The sequence below is a fragment of the Cajanus cajan genome, chromosome 8, assembly GCF_000230855.2.
Source record: "Cajanus cajan strain Asha chromosome 8, NIPB_CcT2T_4, whole genome shotgun sequence".
NCBI lineage: Eukaryota > Viridiplantae > Streptophyta > Magnoliopsida > Fabales > Fabaceae > Cajanus > Cajanus cajan.
In genome coordinates this window covers 6,224,741-6,244,797 of record NC_138524.1, presented here as the reverse complement: position 1 = coordinate 6,244,797, position 20,057 = coordinate 6,224,741, and the positions used below count along the sequence as shown (strand labels likewise).

Below are 20,057 nucleotides of genomic sequence, written 5' to 3'. Positions count from 1 at the left end.
ATTAAGCTTCATTAGTTTAGTTCTTAAAAACCTTAGAGAGATAGATTCTTGAGTTCTAATCCTTCTACTTCTACTTTCTAGATTTTTTGGGTGTGGAGGATCATAATTGATCGACTGAGTTGGTGATTCAAGGCTTGTGGAGCTAAGAATCTGTGTTGGTGCAGAGTCTTGGAGCCCGACTTTCATTTCTTCTTTTTCTTCTTTCGGTTCTCTTTGGATTCGAGGTAAGGGAAATCAGAACTTGGTCTTGCTAGATTGTGGAGTTGCACATACTTTTAATTTTGTTAAATGTATGATGGTATGAATGATTGGATGTGGGTATTATATGTTGTTGTACTTTGGTATTTTGAGTTTATGAAGGTGATTCTTGCTGATTGGTCCAAAATGGTTTTGCATGTTGAATCTGAGTATAGATATGAGTTTGTTGTGATCGGTATGGTTGTTTTGTGTAGTATGTTTAGCTTTTCCTGTTTTTCATGTGGATTAGAGGCAAATTTTAAGTCTTCCACGTACAGAACTTGTCCTCGTGTTGAGCATGCCTTAAATGCATTGAGTGTGGCTTCAATTAGGGGGCCTCTATCTTACGTACACATTGACGGCGTTGAACGTGAGGAGAGAGAATCATCTCGGATTAAACTCTTATTGGGCATGGTTTGAATGGTGTTGGGCACAAGGTGAAAGAATTGTCTCTGTCTGGATTAATGTCAAGCATGAGAGGAGAGACTTGTTTCTAGATGGTTTGGGATTTAACATGGGACTATGCCATGTTAGGTGTGAGGACCTAAAGTCTCTACCTAATCTACGCTAGACACAGGTTGAATGGTATTGAGCATTGGCGAGTGTTAGAATAGTAGATTAAGCCTAACTCAACCCTACAAAACCGGCTTGTAAGGTGAGGGTTGCTTTCCACTTATATACTATTCAATTGCCTAATCTCTAGTCGATGTGGGACTTGAGTTTTTCCCAATACACCCTCTCACGTCCAGCACTATCAGGCTTGGTACGTGGATAAATGGTGGGTGACCCTTTTTAATGATCTAGGATTGGCGGGACTTGGATTTTTCCCAATAGCGAGGAAGAGGGATCCCTACTTCAATGGCACTAAATACAAGGTGGATAACATTGGGCACAAGTTGTTCTTTAATAGTTTCATGCTTATATGATTGATTGGCGAACATGAATAAGATTGCTGAATCTATTATATGTTGTATGTTGATTGTTGATATTTGATTTATGCATATTGATATGAGATAATATATGTAAATGATTATATGTTGTTAGATCTATATTCATTAACCAGGGATAATGCATATAAATGATAATTGTTAAGGTTTGATGTTGAGAATGCTTTAGGCATTTAGATATGACCATTGACCTATTAAGGTGTTGATGTTGAGAATATTTTAGACGTTTAAACATGATTGTTGACCTATTAAGGTGTTAATGTTGAAAATGCTTTAAACATTTAGGCATGTTGATTGACTTAGGACTATAAGAGAGGGCCGAGTGTTTTTGAAAGTTGGATATCCCATTTGCGTGGATATTAGCGTGGTGCTCTGTGAGTCTAGTTGTTAAAAAAATTTGTGTATAAGTATTATCTCTTGGAATGAATTGTTGAGTTTCTTATATATCTAAAGTTGATGTTGGAGTAAAGCATGAAGTTAAAGACTGTTGTCCCTCCAATTATATTGTAATTACACTAATTTTTTTTTATCATAAAAAATATCATGATTTTATTATAACTTCAATACTAGTATTTTAAAATTAAAATAATACCATTATATAGAGTAATTCCATCAGTTGTAACTCATTTTTAACTATAATGGATCCTTTTTAAGGTCGGATACAAGCTGTAGATTAAACTAAGTTTTACAGTATTTGGGTTGGCTTATCTTCTAATAAAATTAAACTTTTTGTTTAGAATCTAATAACATACTCTGCTATGAATCATTGAATTATTTTTTATATAAAAAATATATACACTGCTATGAATGAGATTCTTTTTTTATCCATTACTTGTTTAATAATTAAAAAAAAAACTATAACTATATAAGTTTAATTATATTAATAATCGTTTGGAACTTTAAAGACAAATACACGTTTATAAATATTTTCTAAATAAAAGTTTGAACTTTTAATCACTCTATAAAAGGAAATAAATTGCTTATATATATATATATACATTAATTTTTATTGAGTATCAACTTATAGATATTGCCTCTCAAAAAAAAAAAAAAAGATATTGTCGTATGTACGCTACTTAATTTTATTTGGTTATAATTAATTAATTATTACCATTGTTGGTTTGAAGAATAAACTAGGAATTGCACTAATGGCTGGCCGGTAGTATATTTTGATGAGGATGAAAATTAACTTATTTGGTATGATGACACAACATTAAAATAATTGTCTTTAGTTAAATTTCTAATAATTCTTTATTAGCATGCGCTTAAGCTTATGTCACGCCCCTTTCTTTAACATTTTGTTTGGATGATATGATTCATCAACGAAAAAAGATAAAAAAATACTTTTCATTTGGAAGTTGGAACAGTTAAATTTAAAATTATATTTATTTTCTTAGTATGAAAATAACTTTTACGTGTATTTTTTTTTTAATGATTTTTATTTAATACATAGAAATCATAAATACAGTACAGAGAAATTAAGTAGAAGTGACACGATAAATCAATCCAGAATCTTTACACTTGAATCATGAATGTATGGCTTCATTGCCGGAATCGCATACTAATATCGCGTCATAAGTCGATAAATAATATTATTTTTAAATATGTAGTTAATATATTGATTTTTTAATATCATGTGTATATAAAAAATAAAAATGCTGAATCCTCTGAAAATTACAAACCAAAAAATCCTCCAAACATTAAAAGTTGTATATAAGTAGAATGGTTTCACGTAAAAAAAATAAATATATTTTGATTTAATAACGTATTTTTTTAAACTTTAAAAAATAAGTCGACTTATATAATTTGAAAGATGTAGCCGTTCTCATAAGAAAAATCTATTAGTTCTTTAAATAAATTATAATAAATAAATGTTAACAATAATTTTTTTCTATTAAAAAATTAAATTATAAATTTTAGAGAATCTTTCATTAAATACGAGAATTAATTCCAAATCAATTATAAAATTTATTATAATTTATAATTTTTTTAATCATATTATTGGTGTAATATACTTATCAATAAAATTTATTATTTTTAATAAATTTAAATGAATAAAAAAATATTATAAAAAGAGTAATATTAGTATTTTTGAATGTGTTGATAATTAGTTGTTAATTTGTGTTTAAGAGATAGGGTAATTAAAGTAGAAGAAAAAAAATGGTGGCAATGACATGAGGCGAAGAGAAGCACGTGTGTTCCGTTTCAATTAGGCGCGAGAGTCGGTAAAAAGAAAATAAAAAATAAAAAAAAATGTAGAAATAATAAAGAAAAGGAGAGGCATAAGATAGATATTTAGAAGATCAAAAATATCTGGTTAAGTCGTCCACGTTGGCAGCATGTGGAATAAGATATTGCACTTTTTCTGTCCTTTTCAGAATTTCCCTAAGAAAAAAAGAAGCATTATTATTATTATTATTTGGTTCCTTCCTTCCTTCATCTAATCTCACCAAATACCAATCTGGGGAATCTTGTATTGTGGTGTTGTGAAATTTGCAAATCACAGAGAGTGCGTGTGAGAGACCGTTATAACTGAATGGGGGAAGAGGTGAAGACCAGCGAGTACGAGGAAGAGCGCGTCATCGAGTGGGAGATTGGCCTCCCCAACGCCAACGATCTCACGCCTCTCTCGCAGCCCCTCATCCCGCCGGAGCTCGCCTCCGCCTTCAGCATCACGCCCGAGCCCCACCGCACGCTCCTCGACGTCAACCGCGCCTCCCGCAACACGTTCTCCACGCTCCGCGGCGGGGCCGTGCACCAGGCCTTCTCCTCCTCCAACAACCACCGCCACCGCGACGACGACGAAGAGGACGACGACGACGACGACGAGGAGTACGGCGAGGGGTCCGATTCGCGGAAGCAGCGGAGGATCGAGTGCGCGGAGGAGGCGGACTCGGCGGTGCGGACGGAGGAGCGGGCGGCGGTGAAGCGGCCGCGGCTGGTGTGGACGCCGCAGCTGCACAAGCGGTTCGTGGATGTGGTGGCGCACCTCGGAATCAAGAACGCGGTGCCGAAGACGATTATGCAGTTGATGAACGTGGAAGGGTTGACTCGCGAGAATGTGGCGAGTCATCTCCAGAAGTATCGGCTATACTTGAAGCGGATGCAGGGTCTGTCGAACGAGGGTCCTTCTTCTTCCGATCAGTTGTTCGCTTCGACGCCTGTGCCTCAGAGTTTGCATGACTCTGCTCCTCCCTCTTCCCATTCCCATGGCCATCTCCCTCTTCCCATTCCCATGCCCTATCCCCCTCCCATGATGTCCATGCCTGTCCTCGGCATGCCCCATCCCCACATGGGCATCCCCCTCCCCACTTCCTCCGCCACCTCCGCTTACCATCCTTATAACATGTTGCACCACAGGGATTGGCCTCATCTTGCTCCTAATGATAAATGATCAGCCTCTAAGGTCACCACTCACCAATTGCATCCTCTCTTTTCTCTATGCCATCTTCGTTAAGTAGGATCAGGATCACCTAGCTTCTTTTTCTTTATGCCATTGAATACTAGTTTAAATCTCTCTTTCTCTATTCAAAATATTTTGTTTAAGCTTGTATTCAGACAGATCCTTTGACTTTAAAGGAAATTATTGATTGGTGGATTCCTGGTAGAGAAATTATTACATTTTCTAAAATTACTAATACCTCGAATAATCTGATAATCTCTCCACTTGATGGCTCTCAAGTTGTCTATCTAAATCCCATGTGTGAAATGATCAACTAGCTTTATGTTGTTTACAGTGATTATTGAGGGTAGTAATGCTTGGTGTCTAATGTTGAAAATATAGTTCATTGGATCTTTGTGGGATACTTTCTTTTTCCTTTAGTAGGTTAGATGTTTGGATCTTCAATTGAATTTATGTTGTCATTGCCTAGATTCTTCGCCATTATAAGTTATTGTTGCTGATTGATTGTACTTTTAATGCCATCGGATTTGCTTTTATGGCCTGTGAAAAAGATAGTAATGTATTGTCTTTTGTAGATTCAAACACTTGATTATTGGTAGAGACATTCTGAGAAGGGAAGTAACTGTATTATTGATGATTACCCTGGAATTCACACGAGTCTGGAGGAAGTATATGAAGAAGACTATATGGAGCTAGATTACAATCTGAGTAAGTTGTGTGTACCCTGTGGGCAGATTTACAAACATCTTGGCACACATCTCTAATTCCTGTCAGTGTCACCTAATTGTATGACAAGAATTCTGGTATATTTCTTCTGGTCTGTCTAGACAGCTGATTCTAAAGTAAATTCTTAACTAGTTCTCTGATTTATAAATTATAGGTTCTATTCTATTATATTGTGTAATCCTGAATGAGTTAACTCTCTTTTTCAGAACCATTGAATAAAAGAGACTGACAACAGACAGCAAACATTTATACCATGCTCTGGATTAAATGTTTTTCTATATCTTAAAGCTCTTTCTCATTATTTCGTTTGAATTAGATGTTCCATTTTCTTAAATTGGGTGCTGTAGGTCCTCATGTTAAAGAAATGTCAGTGAGAATGGAACGAGGATTTGTATCTTGTATATATAAAGGCGCAACACACACACCTACCCTAACCCGGTGAATTCTTGTTTAACCCATGACACAATTCACTTGTCCCCTTTTACTTGTGAGAAACAAATTCATCTGGACTTGGCAATCTTTTTTTTTTTTGGTGATAATGAACAAACGGCAACGGTTTACTTGTTTAGAATATTCACTCTAACGAGAAAGGTACAAATACATTTTGATCAAAATAAATAGGAGCTTGGGGAAAGATCGATACTGAGAGTCTTCCCTCCCTCTTGTCCAACTTATCACTGTATATTGAATCCATTCTCTTGTGGAGTGGACAAGGTTTGTTTAAATGTGTAGTACATTCCTTAAACTGCTTTGTGAATTGAATTTCTTAAACGTAAATGATAAAAAGTTACTAAAAGATTCAAAGCACAAAGAAACCTGGTTGGAGGTCAATTAAAGGAAACTTGAATGGATTAAAAGAAAAGGCACCCAATACCAACATTTCCCTTTAAATAAATAAAAAAGAAGAATGGGTGTTGTGGAATCATTAACAAAGGCGCAATTGCCTTTAGTGGATTAGGTTTCCTTGAGAAAACAGAGTAAAGTTTTAGGTTCCCGGAACAATTCTTTAGATATAAAAAATGGACCACAAGTCCTTTTCGCTTGAAAATAAAACTTGGTGAAGAATGAAGCAAATTATTCGTTGTATATTTTCAAGAACAAAACTTTCTGCGTGCTGGTTCGCTTCGTTGCAAGTATGTGATATTCAAATGCATTTGAAGAACTTTTGACATGTGCGGCCTATGCAACCTTGGCGAGTTTGTTTTGAGTTAATTTTTTTTTAATTCATGGACATGATTTTAAAAATTGATAATAAAAAATTAATTTGTATTTATAAAACATGATTTTTGATTAGTCAAATATTATTTTAATATTATGGAACTTGATCTTATAAACATCGTGTCAACCTCCTCTGTAGTAAGTTATATCCTACAACCATTGAGTCAAGAAGTTGATTTTTGAGCTAGTTTGAAATAAAGTGCCATCAACATATTTTTTATTCACTAATTTTTTTAAGTGCAATATATACAATCTCACCAAATAAGGTAAGGTTATTAAATAAACAAAAAATTTCATATTATTTGGTATTTTACAAATATTCTATATGATAATAATAAGTAGAGTGTATATAGATCAAGTTTAACATTATTTAAGATCCAGTCTAATAAAATATAATCAAATTAAGTTGGATTGATGCTTTTTTTTTTATTATTATCAAATAATCTATCCTAACTCGAATTTAATCAAATTGAATTGGGAAATTAGACCAATTTATTAAAATATTAATAATTCTAAAATTTTGAAAAAATTAGAAAAAAAATTATATGATGAACACTAATATAAATTATACAATTAATATATGTTTTAAGCATAATTTTAAAACGCAGACCATTAGATGACTCGAAAGAGATAATAAGCTGCAAGAATTGAAATGAATAAAATATAATATAATTTAAGTATATATTATGTTTGTCAAATATATGAACATAAAATTGAGAGGCTTAGTGATCAAGCAAATGGTCCTCAACCAATAGTACCATGGTTTGAATTCTACCTCCAGCCATTTTGTTATTGTTTTGCTAAAATTTAACTCAATCAGCGAACGTTTAGTTCATTGATTTGTTTAGTAAATTAGTCGAATTACATCAATTAGTGGCACGTCCAACCTAGTGAGAAACTTGGATTGATTGCACCACCAAGCTAATCTGGTGTGAGCTAGTTCTTAAAACTATGGCCTCAACTAATATTACTATAAATTATATAGTCAATGCATGTCTTAACTATAATTAGCATTTATTATTATTTATTTTAGATTAGGTCAAGTTGGATTAGAAATTCATTAACCAAAACTCAATTATAATTAGACGAGTTAAAATATTCTCAACCTAATCAAATAACTTATTAAATCGTAATTGAATTGGATTGCATTTGAACATACTCACAAGCAAATTATTATTCGTCTATAATTCTAAAAATAATACAATCATTAAAAAAAACAAACTTATTGATAAGATTGTTAAATTATATTATTAAAATTTTTCTTGTTTAAAATGAGAATATATAATTAAGAATTTGTTCTTAGTGATAAATGAAATGAAACAAGACAAAATTATATAAAAAAGTTACAATAAAGTTGTTATTTCATATATGAATATTTTTATAATAGAACAGAAAAAATGACTATCTCCATCCATACTTCCCAAATTGGAAGATAAGAAGAAAAATTAATTAATAAAATGAAATTCTATTCCGTTACATCATATCATATTATATTTTGGAGTTATAAGGTGCTCTAGTAATTTAAAGATGATTCGAATTCTCTTATTAACATAATAATTAATAATTAATATTAATTATAAAAAAATCATATCATATTTTTAACAGTCAAAAGAAAAATATCTTGTATCGTTTAATTTCATTTCTTTCTTTTCCATCCTTTTTTTTTTTATCAATCCAAACATTGCTCAAGGGATGGAATGGAATGATACTTCCATTCATTCAATGCCTTCTTTCTTAACCTCGAATTTGATATGTATGGAACTATCTAATCCATTATAAAATATATTATCCAGACAATGAAATGGTGCTATTCCTCTCCCTTTCCTTTCATCTATTCCACTGTATCAAAAAAGGATGAAGGCATATTGACAAGATATTGTTTAGGTCCAATGGTGCATCTTATGGAGCTGTCGCCTCACGAGGAGCACCAATCGATACATCCAAAATTAATTCGTTGGATGTGTCATTCTGTTCTTAATGAAGAAGCCAAACCCAAGGCCCCTTACCAACCTATAATATTATAAATTATCTATCCAACTCAAACCTTGAAGTTTTCTGAGTTTTCCCTTCTTTATCCTTTTCTTGATCCTCTCAACCTTTCCCCATTTGCCAGCATCGGCATATACGCTAGACAACAGAAGACGGTTTGCAGCACTCTCGGGCTCTAATTCCATCAAATGCATAGCAGCCACTTCTGCAAGCTCCACATGCCCATGATTTCTACAAGCAGCTAGTAATGCACCCCACACATACAAATCAGGTTCAACAGGCATCGTCTTGATCATGCCATATGCTTCAACAAGTTTCCCTGCTCGACCAAGGAGATCCACCATGCACGCATAATGCTCCAGTCTTGGCTCAATACCGTATTTTTCTTGCATAATCTTGAACAGCCTCTGCCCAAGTTCAATATCTCCATCATGACTGCATGCAGTGAGAGCTGCCGTGAAAGTTAAATGATCCAGCTTGGCTGCCCCTTCCTTCTCCATCTGATTGAAGAGCTCAATAGCTTCTTTGCAATACCCATGATTTGCAAAACCAAAAATGATAGAGTTCCATGTAACAGTGTTCTTCTCTGCCATCCTACTAAACAAACTCGTCGCTTCAGAAATGAACCCACATTTTGCATACATGTCAACAAGAGCACTCCTTACATATATATCTTCCTCCACCCCAGTCACCAAAGCATAGCCATGAATCTCTCTCCCAACCCTAACTCTTGCTGCAGTGGCACAAGCAGGCAAAAGGGTGCTGATAGTAGCCGATGTTGGGCAGAACCCATGACTCAACATTTGCTTAAACGTATCAAATGCTTCCTTATTACGAAAATTCTGTACAAAACCAGATATAACAGAAGTCCATGAAACCACATCGGGTTCCACCCCATCTGCAATCATCAACCCAAAAATCTCAGACACCATTCCTTGGTCACCTTTCTGCGAAAAACCGGATATCAAAGAGTTCCATGTCACCACATTTGGCTTCAAACCCATCAACTTCATACTTTTCACCAAACCAAGCGCCTCATTAGCAGCACCCTGTTGAACGTACCCAGCAATAATAGCATTTAGAGCCACCGTGTCTTTCACAGACATCCCATCAAACACCTTGCGTGCATCCTCAACTTTCGCGCACTTGGAGTACATTACAATTAAGGAACTGGACACAAAAGAATCAAGTTCAAACGAACACTTCAAAATGAAGCCATGAATTTTCTCTCCGGTGATTTGATCCCCTACGTGGCCGCAAGCTTTGAGAACGCTTGGGATGACGAACGCGTAATTGGGTGTAAGCCCTTGTTCGGATCTCATCTCAGAAAACACGGCAAGAGCATGATGGTAGAAGCCACATCGAGCGCACGTGGCAATGAGGGCGATCCAGCGGCGAACATTTGTTGTGGGAATTTTGTCGAACAGTTTCCGCGCGTGGGAGAGTTGGCCACAGCATGCGTAAAGGGACACGAGGTTGGAAGCAATGAGGTTGAAACGAGCAAAGCCGTTGGTGATTAGGTGGGCGTGAAGCTTCTTGCCAAGGTGAAACGCTCGATCGCGAGCGTATATATTGATGAGTTGAGCATAGGATTCGGGTTCTGATCGGAAAAATCGACGGTTGATGATGCCGTTGCTCTTGGGAATTCTGCTTCTGAGTAGCCCATGCATAGCATTAACTCAGCTACTTGAAATAGCTACTGGGTTATTAGTTTTCAAAAATAAAACCGCACCTTCTTCTCATTACTGTTTGATTGCTTTATTACCATTTCATATTCGACCAATAGATTCTAAAAATTATTACTAGTAATACATTTATTTTGGGTATTGTAAGTATATGTACACTAACAATTTAAAATCGCTTGATAGTTAAAATTTAATTTTAATAGTGTTTTAGATTTTATAATTGCAAAAATTGCCACGGTTTATTTCATTTTTTTTATTTATAAATTCAATATTAAATTCCCTTGTGTTTTATATTCTTTTTGTATGCAGATTTGTGTTAAAAGATAAAATAGTATTCATAATCTCATTGTAATGTGACGTATATATTATTTTGTTTCTCAAATTTAAGGTCGACATCTTAAGTTTTTTTTTTTTCATGTTAAAATAATGTTCCATTAATAAAAGTTATATGTCAAAAGTATAAATTAATCTTTAATTATTAATTTTAGAACACTGCTTGGAGTTAAACTATGTCCACGCACAAATTTCTTTTTTATATTTTTAGTCCTATAATTTTTTTTAAAAACATTATTTTAATTCCTCAAATATTATTTTAATGTTTTTTAGTTTGTTACTATCGGTTATAATAATAAAGATTAAATTAATATTTTTAAAATTATGAGAATTAAAATAATAAATTTTAATTTGAAATATCAAAATATATGTTTTTTTTTTTATATTTTAGAGATTAAAAATATAAATTTTAAATTTCGTAGATGAAAAAATATATACATCAAACCTTAAATTGACCTGAAAAATATATACCTTTGCAAATGGGATGGGCAACTAAGATAATTTTAGGGATCATTTACAAACTTCTTGGCACACATCTGATTTGTCACTTAATTGTATGATGAGAATTCTGGCATATTTCTTCTAGTCTGCCTTAGCTAGTTTTCTGATTCATAAGTTATATGTTCTATTATATGGTGTAATTCTGAATGTATGGATTCTCATTTTCAGAACCATTGAATAAAAGAGGGACTGGACAACAGACAGAAAACATTAAATGCTCTGGCATTTTAACTTTTTTTCCCCATATGATTCGTTTGAAAGAGAAGTTCCATTTTCTTAAATTGGATGTTGTAGGTTCTCTCAGTTGGAGTGGGATGGAAGAAATTATTTGGTAATCACTCACTAACATCCATATTCCTGGTCTTTAGGTAGTACATATTCAAGTTTTTTAATTTACGTAAAAGAATTATCACGATGTTTCGTATCATCTAATAATTTATTGTGGAGCGGGAATTTGCATCTCATGTATATACAAGGGGCATCTCGCACAAACATACCCCAACCTGGAGAATTCTTATTTAACCCATACCCAGTTCACTCGTTTCCTTTTATCCGTGAGAAATTAAACAATTAGGTTTAAGCATTTATGAAACTACTTGCAATATTATCAACGTCTCTGGCTGAAAGATTTATTTTGCAAACAAAAAAGAATAATATTCGGTGTATGATGACCTTTTTCTTTATCTAGTCGACGGAAGTTCAGAGGATGTGAAAGGGAATCCTACGCAAGTCTATAGGCTAATGGTCATGTGTCGTCTTATGATGTTGGGATAAGTTTGAGCAAGATATGCTGTCAATCATAATTCAGGAACAGGTGCAACATTTTTGCATTTTGGTGAGGACAAAATATGCTCCTCAAAATCTCTCTCCAAAATGCAAAAACGCTGCATCTGTTCCTGAATTAAGATTGACAGCATATTCTGCTCTCACTATACCAAGCTTGATCCCAACACCATAAGACGACCCATGACCCATCGGCCTATAGACTTGCGTACGATTCCCTTGGACACCCTTTGAACTTCCCAGATCATTGCCGTGTTCTGCAAATACATACACGTATTGTCCTTTGATGGGTATCCATAACTCAGCTGCTAGCTGCAGAAAGAACAAGAACTCAGATAGTTCTACGTACATTTAGTGGATAATGTATAAAATGGTATCATATTTCAATAAAATGCATAGTCTTATTACCTCAAGGATGTTCCGTGCTGCTCCAATCTCACCCATTCTGAAACCCCTTACAGAATAAGGGCCCCCAAGGGTAAAAGCATCATAACTTGGAAGGTCACCTACACAACCACCATAGTGGCCATGAAGGACAAGCACCGGTGGTGGTGGTTTACCAGCCCCTTCCTCCGTAGACCTCAACTGGATAAATTGAGTCATAGTTAACTGGTGACGATTAGAGAACGATAACTGGGTGCTAATGCCAATGGCCTGATCTATCTGCAGTTTGTATAGAGTAACTGTCAACATATAACTTAACATGGCATACTTCAAGATCATATATTAAGAAAACGTAAATTTCTTGTTCTCAAAGTTACAACAATGTTGACCAGTTTCTAAACTAGAAAAACAAAATTAGGTACAACATTTGTTATAAATATTTTCGATTGGGTACAATTCCAGTCAAAATTTTTGAAGGCCCAACAAAATTTGAATTCATATTTGAGATACAGATTCGAAGCTACAATATTAAAAGGATATTCATCAACCCCGGATAATGGTGCTTAGCATTTGAGCCGAAAAACGTTAGAGTGGTATATATAGTGCATTGCGGTTAACTTCTACTTTGAAATTTTTTATATAGCTTCTATAATTCATTCTAATTACAAATAATTAAAAATACTCAAAATAACTTTAAATGTTCATAAACATTAATCAAGAAAAAAAAAAGGTTTTCGGTAAAGTAGAAATAAAGAATGCCCATGACCATGACTAATCAAAGAGTTAGAGAAAAAAAAAAGAGTAAATGGTTTTCGATCTTTGGTTGGTAGATGACCAGAAACAAAAACCCAGATACTCAGATGGGTGACATAATAAAAAGAGAATATAGAACAAAGAGAAGAATGAGAACAATGAGTACTGAGTGAAGAGAAATGCTATGTAGCATCCGGGGCGGCTATGCACCACTATGCTGCCGCTATAGCACGCTATTGACAATTATGATTAAAAGAATAAAGCATTTGAAAAATTCAATTCCGTTATGGTATCTCCATAAATTAACAAGACCCCACTAAAATTTATGTATGTATGTTTTTTTGGTAGATACTAAAATCTATAATTTATATTTACCAAAACGAAAGATGCTGAGAGTATCTTCCAAATATAACAACATCAACAAAAATGACTGTAAGATGAGAGTCACCTGGAACACACTCCTGTTACCAACTATAGTTCCATTCACAGACATTGTGCTATCACAAGTAATATTTGTTTGTAAAACTACCATCCTGTCGGTACCAGTACCACTGAGGGTGGTTGGTAGTCCTCCTGCACTAAATCTTCCTCTAGGCAAAACTCTTAGACCATTGGCACGGATATCACGCCTCTCATCACGCGTTGTTATCTCTTCCATGACTAATCCATAAGTGAATTTACTCTGGCGTGTGAAATTCTGCTTGGCAAACAAGATAAAAAAAATAAAATTTAAGAGTAAAATACCTCCCAACAGCCCAAATAACCACGACAAGAATTGTGGGAAAACTACCTCTGTGATATTGGCTTTAATACCTCCTAACAGCCAAAACAAGAATTGTGGGAAAACTATCTCTGTGATATTGGCTTTAATGCCAGCACGATCCACCCATATTGGAGGCACATTGTTTATCCATGTTCCCCCAGTGAATACCGGGCTCACCTTTCTGCTATTGAAACAGCTCACACGGAGAGTACGGTCCCTTGGATTATGTACACCATCCAAATATGGATGTTCATACTCGAACTTAAATGAAAGGTCATCCTACAGACATTCCCCCAGAATTTTACAAAATTCCAACACTTACCATTGATGAGAAAATAAACTACTCCTATAAAAACGCATGCATGGAATACCTGAGGTTTGAAGATGTTGTTAGTTGTCACTGAAGCATGAAAAGATCTATTCATCCCTTGCAAATTCCGATGGTTTAATCTAACAGTCCCTCCCACGTGGACCGAATCCTGTGCAAACATTTGCAAAAATAAACTATTCATCAATCAAGCAGCCAATTAAATTTCCATGGTACACATATATCCAATTCAACAGAGGAAAAATACCAAAATCGGAAACTCTCTTCCTTCAGGGACAATGTTCCACTCAGTATCAAGAGCAACGTTTTTGTGGTCATTCTCTGTAAGATTAACCTCAACAACTACTCCTCCCACATCAGGCAACGGTTTCACTTCCACATTGGAAAACAACCCGAGCGAATACAAGTTCCTCAAAACTTGCTTCCCAACCTCATTGTTATAAACGTACCCTGGCTGAAACTATCAATCCAATCCAATCCAACACAAAAATTCATTAACCAAATAAAAACAAATCAAACACAAGTGTATAGGGACAAAACAACTACATACATGCATGGGAAATTGCCTTTGCACAACAGGAATCCGAGTGTTCCCTTCAACAACATTGCCAAACTTATCCAGAAACTGAATACTCAACTTAGTAATATCCCCTTCCACAACCTCACAAACAATCTCTTCCATATCAAGCTTCCCCAAATTAACCACATTCGCCCAAAGATACCCTTCATCGTTGTACCACTTATGGACAGTGTGACTTATCCTCCGCAACAACCTGGCACTCATCGTCCCCCGACTCCGAATAAGCATGTCCACGATATCACGTTGCACCGTCATAGGCAAAAGACAAGGCCTAGGGTTTTCAACTTTCCTTAGGTAATCATCCTCCAACCTCTCCGTTATCGCAATGCAACGGAACTGTTCCGCTGACGGCCACGTTTTCTCCTTGAACGATACGGTCAAGGCTACTGACCCGTCTGCTTTGGTTTTTCCCTCCATTTCGACTTTCTCGAACATTCCGCATGAAGCTAGGGTTTTCAGCTCCGTCTGGAGCTGTGCCTTGGTATACACGCTTCCGGCACGGAGCCTCACCATCTCCGAAAACGAATCCTCCTTTCCAACGTTCGCTTTTCGGACAAGGTCAAAGAATGCGATCTCTGAGATTTTGTACCTCTTGAAGCTGCTCAGTTTGTTCAGCTGAACCACGATGTTGGCCGGGAGGCCGTGCGAATCCCATTCACGTGGTTCCGGTTCGTCGGAGAGAGCGGATGCTGCAGGAGAGAGAAGCCTCGACCAGAATGAACCTTCGCCGCTGCCACCGGTGCTGGTGTTTCCTCGGCCTCCGCCGCCGGTGTTCCCTCCTGCTCCGCCGGTGGCGAGGGTTTTGATGGAGAAGCGACGTTTGGAGGAAGAAGAGGGCCTGAAACTGCTGAGGCAAGGAGGATGCGGAGTGGTGAAGGTGTTAGAAGAAAACATGGTGTGTGAGCAAGTGAGGACGATGACTGCAACTGTTTTTTCTTCTCTTGTACGCTCCGTAACAGAATCAGAATGCAATCATTGTTTGGCGATTTGCATTGCATTTGCATGTAAGAAAAAAGAGACCAACCTGTAACAAGCCAAAATATCTCACGATTTTTCTTTGCTACTTTTAGTATTTAAATTCTTCTGACATTAATTTATTTATAAGATTAATTTAACATGTTTTATTTTTAAAATTATATTAAAAGTTAAAAACCTAAAACATGCAATAACAATAGATTGAATTGTGTTATAAATATTTTTTAAAATTTTTAAATACAAAACTTTATATACTACCTCCTCTATTCTCTATTACAAACAAAAATAATTGATTTTAGCATATTAATAAAATTAGTCATTTATATTAAAAAAAATTATTTTTTATAAGATTCTTTATAAATTGTTCTTATTATAAATGTTAAAATAAATAGTGTAATTAAAAGATCATGTATTAAAGAAAAGATATTTAAAAAGTATCATTAAATAATACAAAAGTAGTTAAATTTGCTTAAATTTAAGAATAAGAAATATATTTCTCTTTTTGTTTAAAATAAAAAAATAGAGAGAATAAATCATAAGTAAGATATTATTGAGATTTTAAAAAGCTTGTATTTTTTTTATTTATTAGAAAGCTTGTGTTCAAAGGACGTGAGCTTTTAGTAAAAAAAAACATTTTACATCAAGGTGTGATTATGATGTATTAAAATTGTTGATGATCTATGTTGTATGATATATATATATATATATATATATATATATATATATGTATATATATATATATATATTTTAAACTTTAGTTTATTTTTACATGTTTTTATATGATTTGAATTGCGATAATCATATATGATATGAAAGTACGATAGAGATAAGTGTGGAATTATACAATGGAGGTCAATCAAGAGAGTTGAAATTGGATATTTTTTTGATGACTACCTTTTAAGTTGGTTCTTGTGTAGATAATATTAATTATTTGACTGACAACTTGAATTGTATAGTTTACATTTATAGGATTATTATATTCACATTACACATATTTATATAATTGTTTTATCTTTATATATATATATATATATATATATATATATGGTATTCGTATATATAGATTCAAAAAGAGGGAAAACATTAAACTAAACATGCTCTTAGAGTAATGCACATCACTTATGTGAATAAATATTTTTTATAAAATAAATAAATAAATAAACCTAGCAACATGTCCCATTGAGAATATTGTAGCTACGAATGTTAGGACCTATCATATATAAACTCCAATTATATATTATATCCCCACTTTTTAAAAAATTATGCACTCTATATTAAAATTCTTTTATATAAAGTGTTGCGAAATTTAAATCCACACAATTTTAGCCGTCAATCTTTATTTATTTAGGTTTATAATTGTTATTTACATAGGGCATTTGAGTTAGTTTGTATTTTGCTCACAGAATTTGAACGTTGAGTTTGTTGAAGGATGTACATTAGAGTGGAAGATGTTGAACGATTTTTGGCGTCTTTGCCTGGTCAAATAACTATATGAGGAAAAGAGTTTGTAGTTATTTGAGGATTAGTAGGAAGCAAAATGGTTAGTGTGTGTACACGTGTAGAAAAGGAGTCGATTGGAGGAACTGAACGGTTGCGTAGTGCAAGAAGCCCGGAAACAATTGCACGACCAGGCTTCATTAATTTGCGTTCAATCTCTGCCTCATATTATCCACGTAAAGAACAAATATAAAAAAGAAAGACTTGTCCCAAGGTTTAGAGAAATTGCGATCCAGGAAATGATAGAGAGAAATATGGCTGAACTCGAACGCCCTCAGAGACAGATTGATGCTTCATCCAAAACTCCGGCTACAATCCATACCATGGAACAACTCCTCCGAGGTAATCCTTTTCTTATCTTATATGCCTTCAGCCAAACCATAATCATCATGTAATTCTTACCAAGAGAATTTATATGACTAAATATGTGGATCAAATAATAGTTGTCATGAATCATGATTTCTAATTAGTTAGCACTTAGCACAGCAGGAGAAGCTTCCAAGTCTAAGCAGTCACCAACCTTTTCCACGTGCTCGTCTACCTCGTCCACCCACTCTTCTTCCCCCTCGTCCCCATTCTTCCAAAGGTTGAGGCACCATGACTCAGAAGAAGATCATGGCCAGAGTCAGAAGAAATCAGTTCTCACCAAAGTCAAGGAGAAGGCCAAGAAGTTACGCCACAGCCTCAGCAAGAAGAAACACGAGGACGGCAACGTCAGTAGTCCCTCATCAGCTACTGGTTTAGAAGCTGATGGAGCAGAGGACGAAGCTGAATACCAAGGACCTCCTGGTAATCCAATTAACATCATTCCCTTCATTAATTTTCTCAAACATATTTCTCTGTCCTTCACATCTATAACTCTTGTCTCAAATTATTAACGTTTCAGTTTACGAATCGGAGAAGACTCCTGTAAAAGGAAATGCAAGGCAGCATCCAAGTCCAAGAGCAAATCCAGTAACCCCTGAGAGGCATTTTATATCTACCAGTGACAAACACATGGTGGAACAAGATCTAGAAAAGACACTAAACCGTTCCATATCTAAGAAAAAAACAACACCACAACCTGCAACATCAACAACAACAACAACAACACAACCTGCAACATCAACAACAACAACAACACAACCTGCAAAAACAACAATCAATCCAAATGCTACTACCACCAATTCTGTTACTGTTACTAATACTAATACTAATAATAATACCAATAAAAATGCTAATGCTGATACTCTTTCTGGTCCAACCATCACAACGACTGAAACCGTGTCACGGAAACTGGCACCTGTTCATATAGAAGCACCAGATGAAGCTCAATCTATAACCACCAAAGTTCAAAACCTTGCTGAATCCAATTCCAAACCTACAGAGCATCATCGTGATCACACTGCATCATCATCAGCAGCAGCAGCAGTTACACCTAAAGCAACTAATAACGCTTCTTTGTCATATGCTGCTCCACGTACAGCTCCTGCAAAGGCACTCTCGCGAGGTTCTTCAACCTCTCCGCGAAGTTTTGCACCATCACCTCCAGTGACTCCTATTGCGCATGTACCTGTAAAGGTACCCTCTCAAGTTTCTTCAAGCTCTCCGCGAACTTTTGCATCATCACCTTCAGTGACTCCTACAGCGCCTGCATCTGTTACTACTCCACCGAGTGGGAAGAACACAAGCCCCAGTGCACAAATATGGGATAAGGGTGTGTCGGTGAAAGAGTACTTGATGACCAAATTGGAGCCTGGGGAAGATGAGAAGGCACTGTCTCAGGTGATATCTGAAGCAATGAGTCCTAGAAGAACTCCTGGTGATGCAGGAGTCATGGAGAAGGTGAGAGAAGCTGTAACTTCTTTGCTCCGAACTGAGGGATCACCAAAATATACAGACACATCTAATCCTAATACTCCTACTAGTGCTACTACTACTCCTCGCATGTCTTCTCAATTCCCAGCTTCTACCACTCCCAACACTTCTCCTCGCTCTCCATCTCAAATGCCAGCATCTACCAATGCTTCTCGTGCTGCATCTCAAATGCCAGCATCATCTACCAATGCTTCTCATGCCGCATCTCAGATGCCAGCATCATCTACCAGCTCTACTCGTGCTTCATCTCAGAGGCCAGCATCATCTACCAACGTTTATCGCACTTCATCTCAAATCCCAGTATCTACCAATGCTCAACCTGCAGGTAACATAACAAATACCAATTCTTTAACTATTATCTCCTCTTCATGCAATTTTGTAATATGATGTCTATCTGAGCGCCTTTGGTTTCCATATTCATCTTGTGTCTTTCTAAATATGCAGACTATGAAGTGGCTCAGGAAGAAAACCATGGCCGAATTCTTCAGGCAAATTAAAAGCCTCCATAACATGTTTCCTACATTTTTGTGTTCAATCTTTTTATGATGTACCCAACAATTAGACTGGAAAGATAATTTCCGTGTATTTGTTATATATTTGTTCTACATTACATATTACCATTCAGTTTTTATCTTGTTGGCACGGAATATAAAGTTATGAGCTATAATTAAGGCATTTGTCCTCTTTTTCACACTCACCAGTATTAGTAGTTATCTCAAACATCTTTGCTTAATAGCATATTGCCGATTTTACATATCATGCGACACAAAGCCTTGTTCTAATCTCAAAGAGAGGTGAGGAAATCTGAGAGAACATATAGCTATTTCAAGCTTAAATGGAAAGCCATACGAAAATAGAAAATGAAACGCTAAATGCACAAAAAAATTCCCCAGTTTATATTTTCTCACATGAAATGATCTCCACTAAATAATAATAAAGTAAGCATTGTGTTGGGTGGTAAAAAAATAGTCCAACTCGTGAGGAATGCACACGAAATTGTTACGCAAATATGAGCCAATAAACAATAAGGAACGATACGTACTCCGAATCCTAATCACAAGGGTTAGAATTAAAGCAAGTTAGCTTCAAAACTGCAAG

At 35.4% G+C, this 20,057-nt stretch overlaps 4 protein-coding genes across 7 annotated transcripts; 2 read left to right on the top strand and 2 right to left on the bottom strand.

The window, feature by feature from the left end:
* The first annotated feature begins 3,561 nt into the window (after window positions 1–3,561).
* Window positions 3,562–5,567, top strand: LOC109816315 (transcription factor PCL1). Of its 2 annotated transcripts, XR_002241247.3 has the most exons (3): window positions 3,562–4,590; window positions 5,163–5,429; window positions 5,520–5,567. XR_002241247.3 is itself a non-coding variant. In XM_020381266.3 (2 exons), exon 1 carries the CDS (start codon window positions 3,721–3,723, stop codon window positions 4,576–4,578), a length of 858 nt encoding a protein of 285 aa, XP_020236855.1. In that variant the 5' UTR covers window positions 3,562–3,720; the 3' UTR covers window positions 4,579–4,590; window positions 5,163–5,567. The 2 variants fall into 2 exon arrangements, 1 of the variants encoding a protein (XP_020236855.1); XM_020381266.3 differs by having other exon boundaries at window positions 5,163–5,567.
* A 2,716-nt stretch (window positions 5,568–8,283) lies between these two features.
* Window positions 8,284–10,351, bottom strand: LOC109816318 (Tetratricopeptide repeat (TPR)-like superfamily protein). Its single transcript, XM_020381271.3, has one exon. The coding sequence runs from the start codon at window positions 10,188–10,190 to the stop codon at window positions 8,550–8,552; it is 1,641 nt and encodes a 546-aa protein (XP_020236860.1). The 5' UTR covers window positions 10,191–10,351; the 3' UTR covers window positions 8,284–8,549.
* A 1,158-nt stretch (window positions 10,352–11,509) lies between these two features.
* Window positions 11,510–15,671, bottom strand: LOC109816309 (protein TOC75-3, chloroplastic). The gene is made up of 7 exons (XM_029274975.2): window positions 14,601–15,671; window positions 14,298–14,510; window positions 14,094–14,201; window positions 13,750–14,001; window positions 13,408–13,656; window positions 12,231–12,485; window positions 11,510–12,134 (listed from the first exon to the last, which is right to left on the bottom strand). Exons 1-7 carry the CDS (start codon window positions 15,522–15,524, stop codon window positions 11,895–11,897), a joined length of 2,241 nt encoding a protein of 746 aa, XP_029130808.1. The 5' UTR covers window positions 15,525–15,671; the 3' UTR covers window positions 11,510–11,894.
* A 1,486-nt stretch (window positions 15,672–17,157) lies between these two features.
* On the top strand, window positions 17,158–19,650 carry LOC109816311 (low-temperature-induced protein). 3 transcript variants are annotated; one of them, XM_083062703.1, is made up of 5 exons: window positions 17,162–17,444; window positions 17,589–17,891; window positions 17,989–18,165; window positions 18,199–19,284; window positions 19,404–19,650. In XM_083062703.1, the coding sequence occupies exons 1-5, from the start codon at window positions 17,342–17,344 to the stop codon at window positions 19,454–19,456; spliced, it is 1,722 nt and encodes a 573-aa protein (XP_082918829.1). In that variant the 5' UTR covers window positions 17,162–17,341; the 3' UTR covers window positions 19,457–19,650. The 3 variants fall into 3 exon arrangements, with proteins under 3 accessions (XP_082918828.1, XP_082918829.1, XP_082918827.1); XM_083062702.1 differs by having other exon boundaries at window positions 17,158–17,444; window positions 17,592–17,891; window positions 17,989–19,284; XM_083062701.1 differs by having other exon boundaries at window positions 17,989–19,284.
* The last annotated feature ends 407 nt before the right edge of the window (window positions 19,651–20,057 follow it).

Excerpts from the sequence above, each read along its gene's own strand:
- LOC109816315 (XM_020381266.3), top strand. The coding sequence starts at position 3,721 with ATGGGGGAAGAGGTGAAGACCAGCGAGTACGAGGAAGAGCGCGTCATC.
- LOC109816318 (XM_020381271.3), bottom strand. The coding sequence starts at position 10,190 with ATGCATGGGCTACTCAGAAGCAGAATTCCCAAGAGCAACGGCATCATC.
- LOC109816309 (XM_029274975.2), bottom strand. The coding sequence starts at position 15,524 with ATGTTTTCTTCTAACACCTTCACCACTCCGCATCCTCCTTGCCTCAGC. Across the intron at positions 13,657-13,749 it reads TTAAAGCCAATATCACAGAG|AATTTCACACGCCAGAGTAA; the intron begins GTAGTTTTCCCA and ends TTTGCCAAGCAG. Across the intron at positions 12,486-13,407 it reads GTAACAGGAGTGTGTTCCAG|ATAGATCAGGCCATTGGCAT; the intron begins GTGACTCTCATC and ends TACAAACTGCAG.
- LOC109816311 (XM_083062701.1), top strand. The coding sequence starts at position 17,342 with ATGATAGAGAGAAATATGGCTGAACTCGAACGCCCTCAGAGACAGATT. Across the intron at positions 17,445-17,588 it reads CATGGAACAACTCCTCCGAG|CAGGAGAAGCTTCCAAGTCT; the intron begins GTAATCCTTTTC and ends CACTTAGCACAG. Across the intron at positions 19,285-19,403 it reads TACCAATGCTCAACCTGCAG|ACTATGAAGTGGCTCAGGAA; the intron begins GTAACATAACAA and ends CTAAATATGCAG.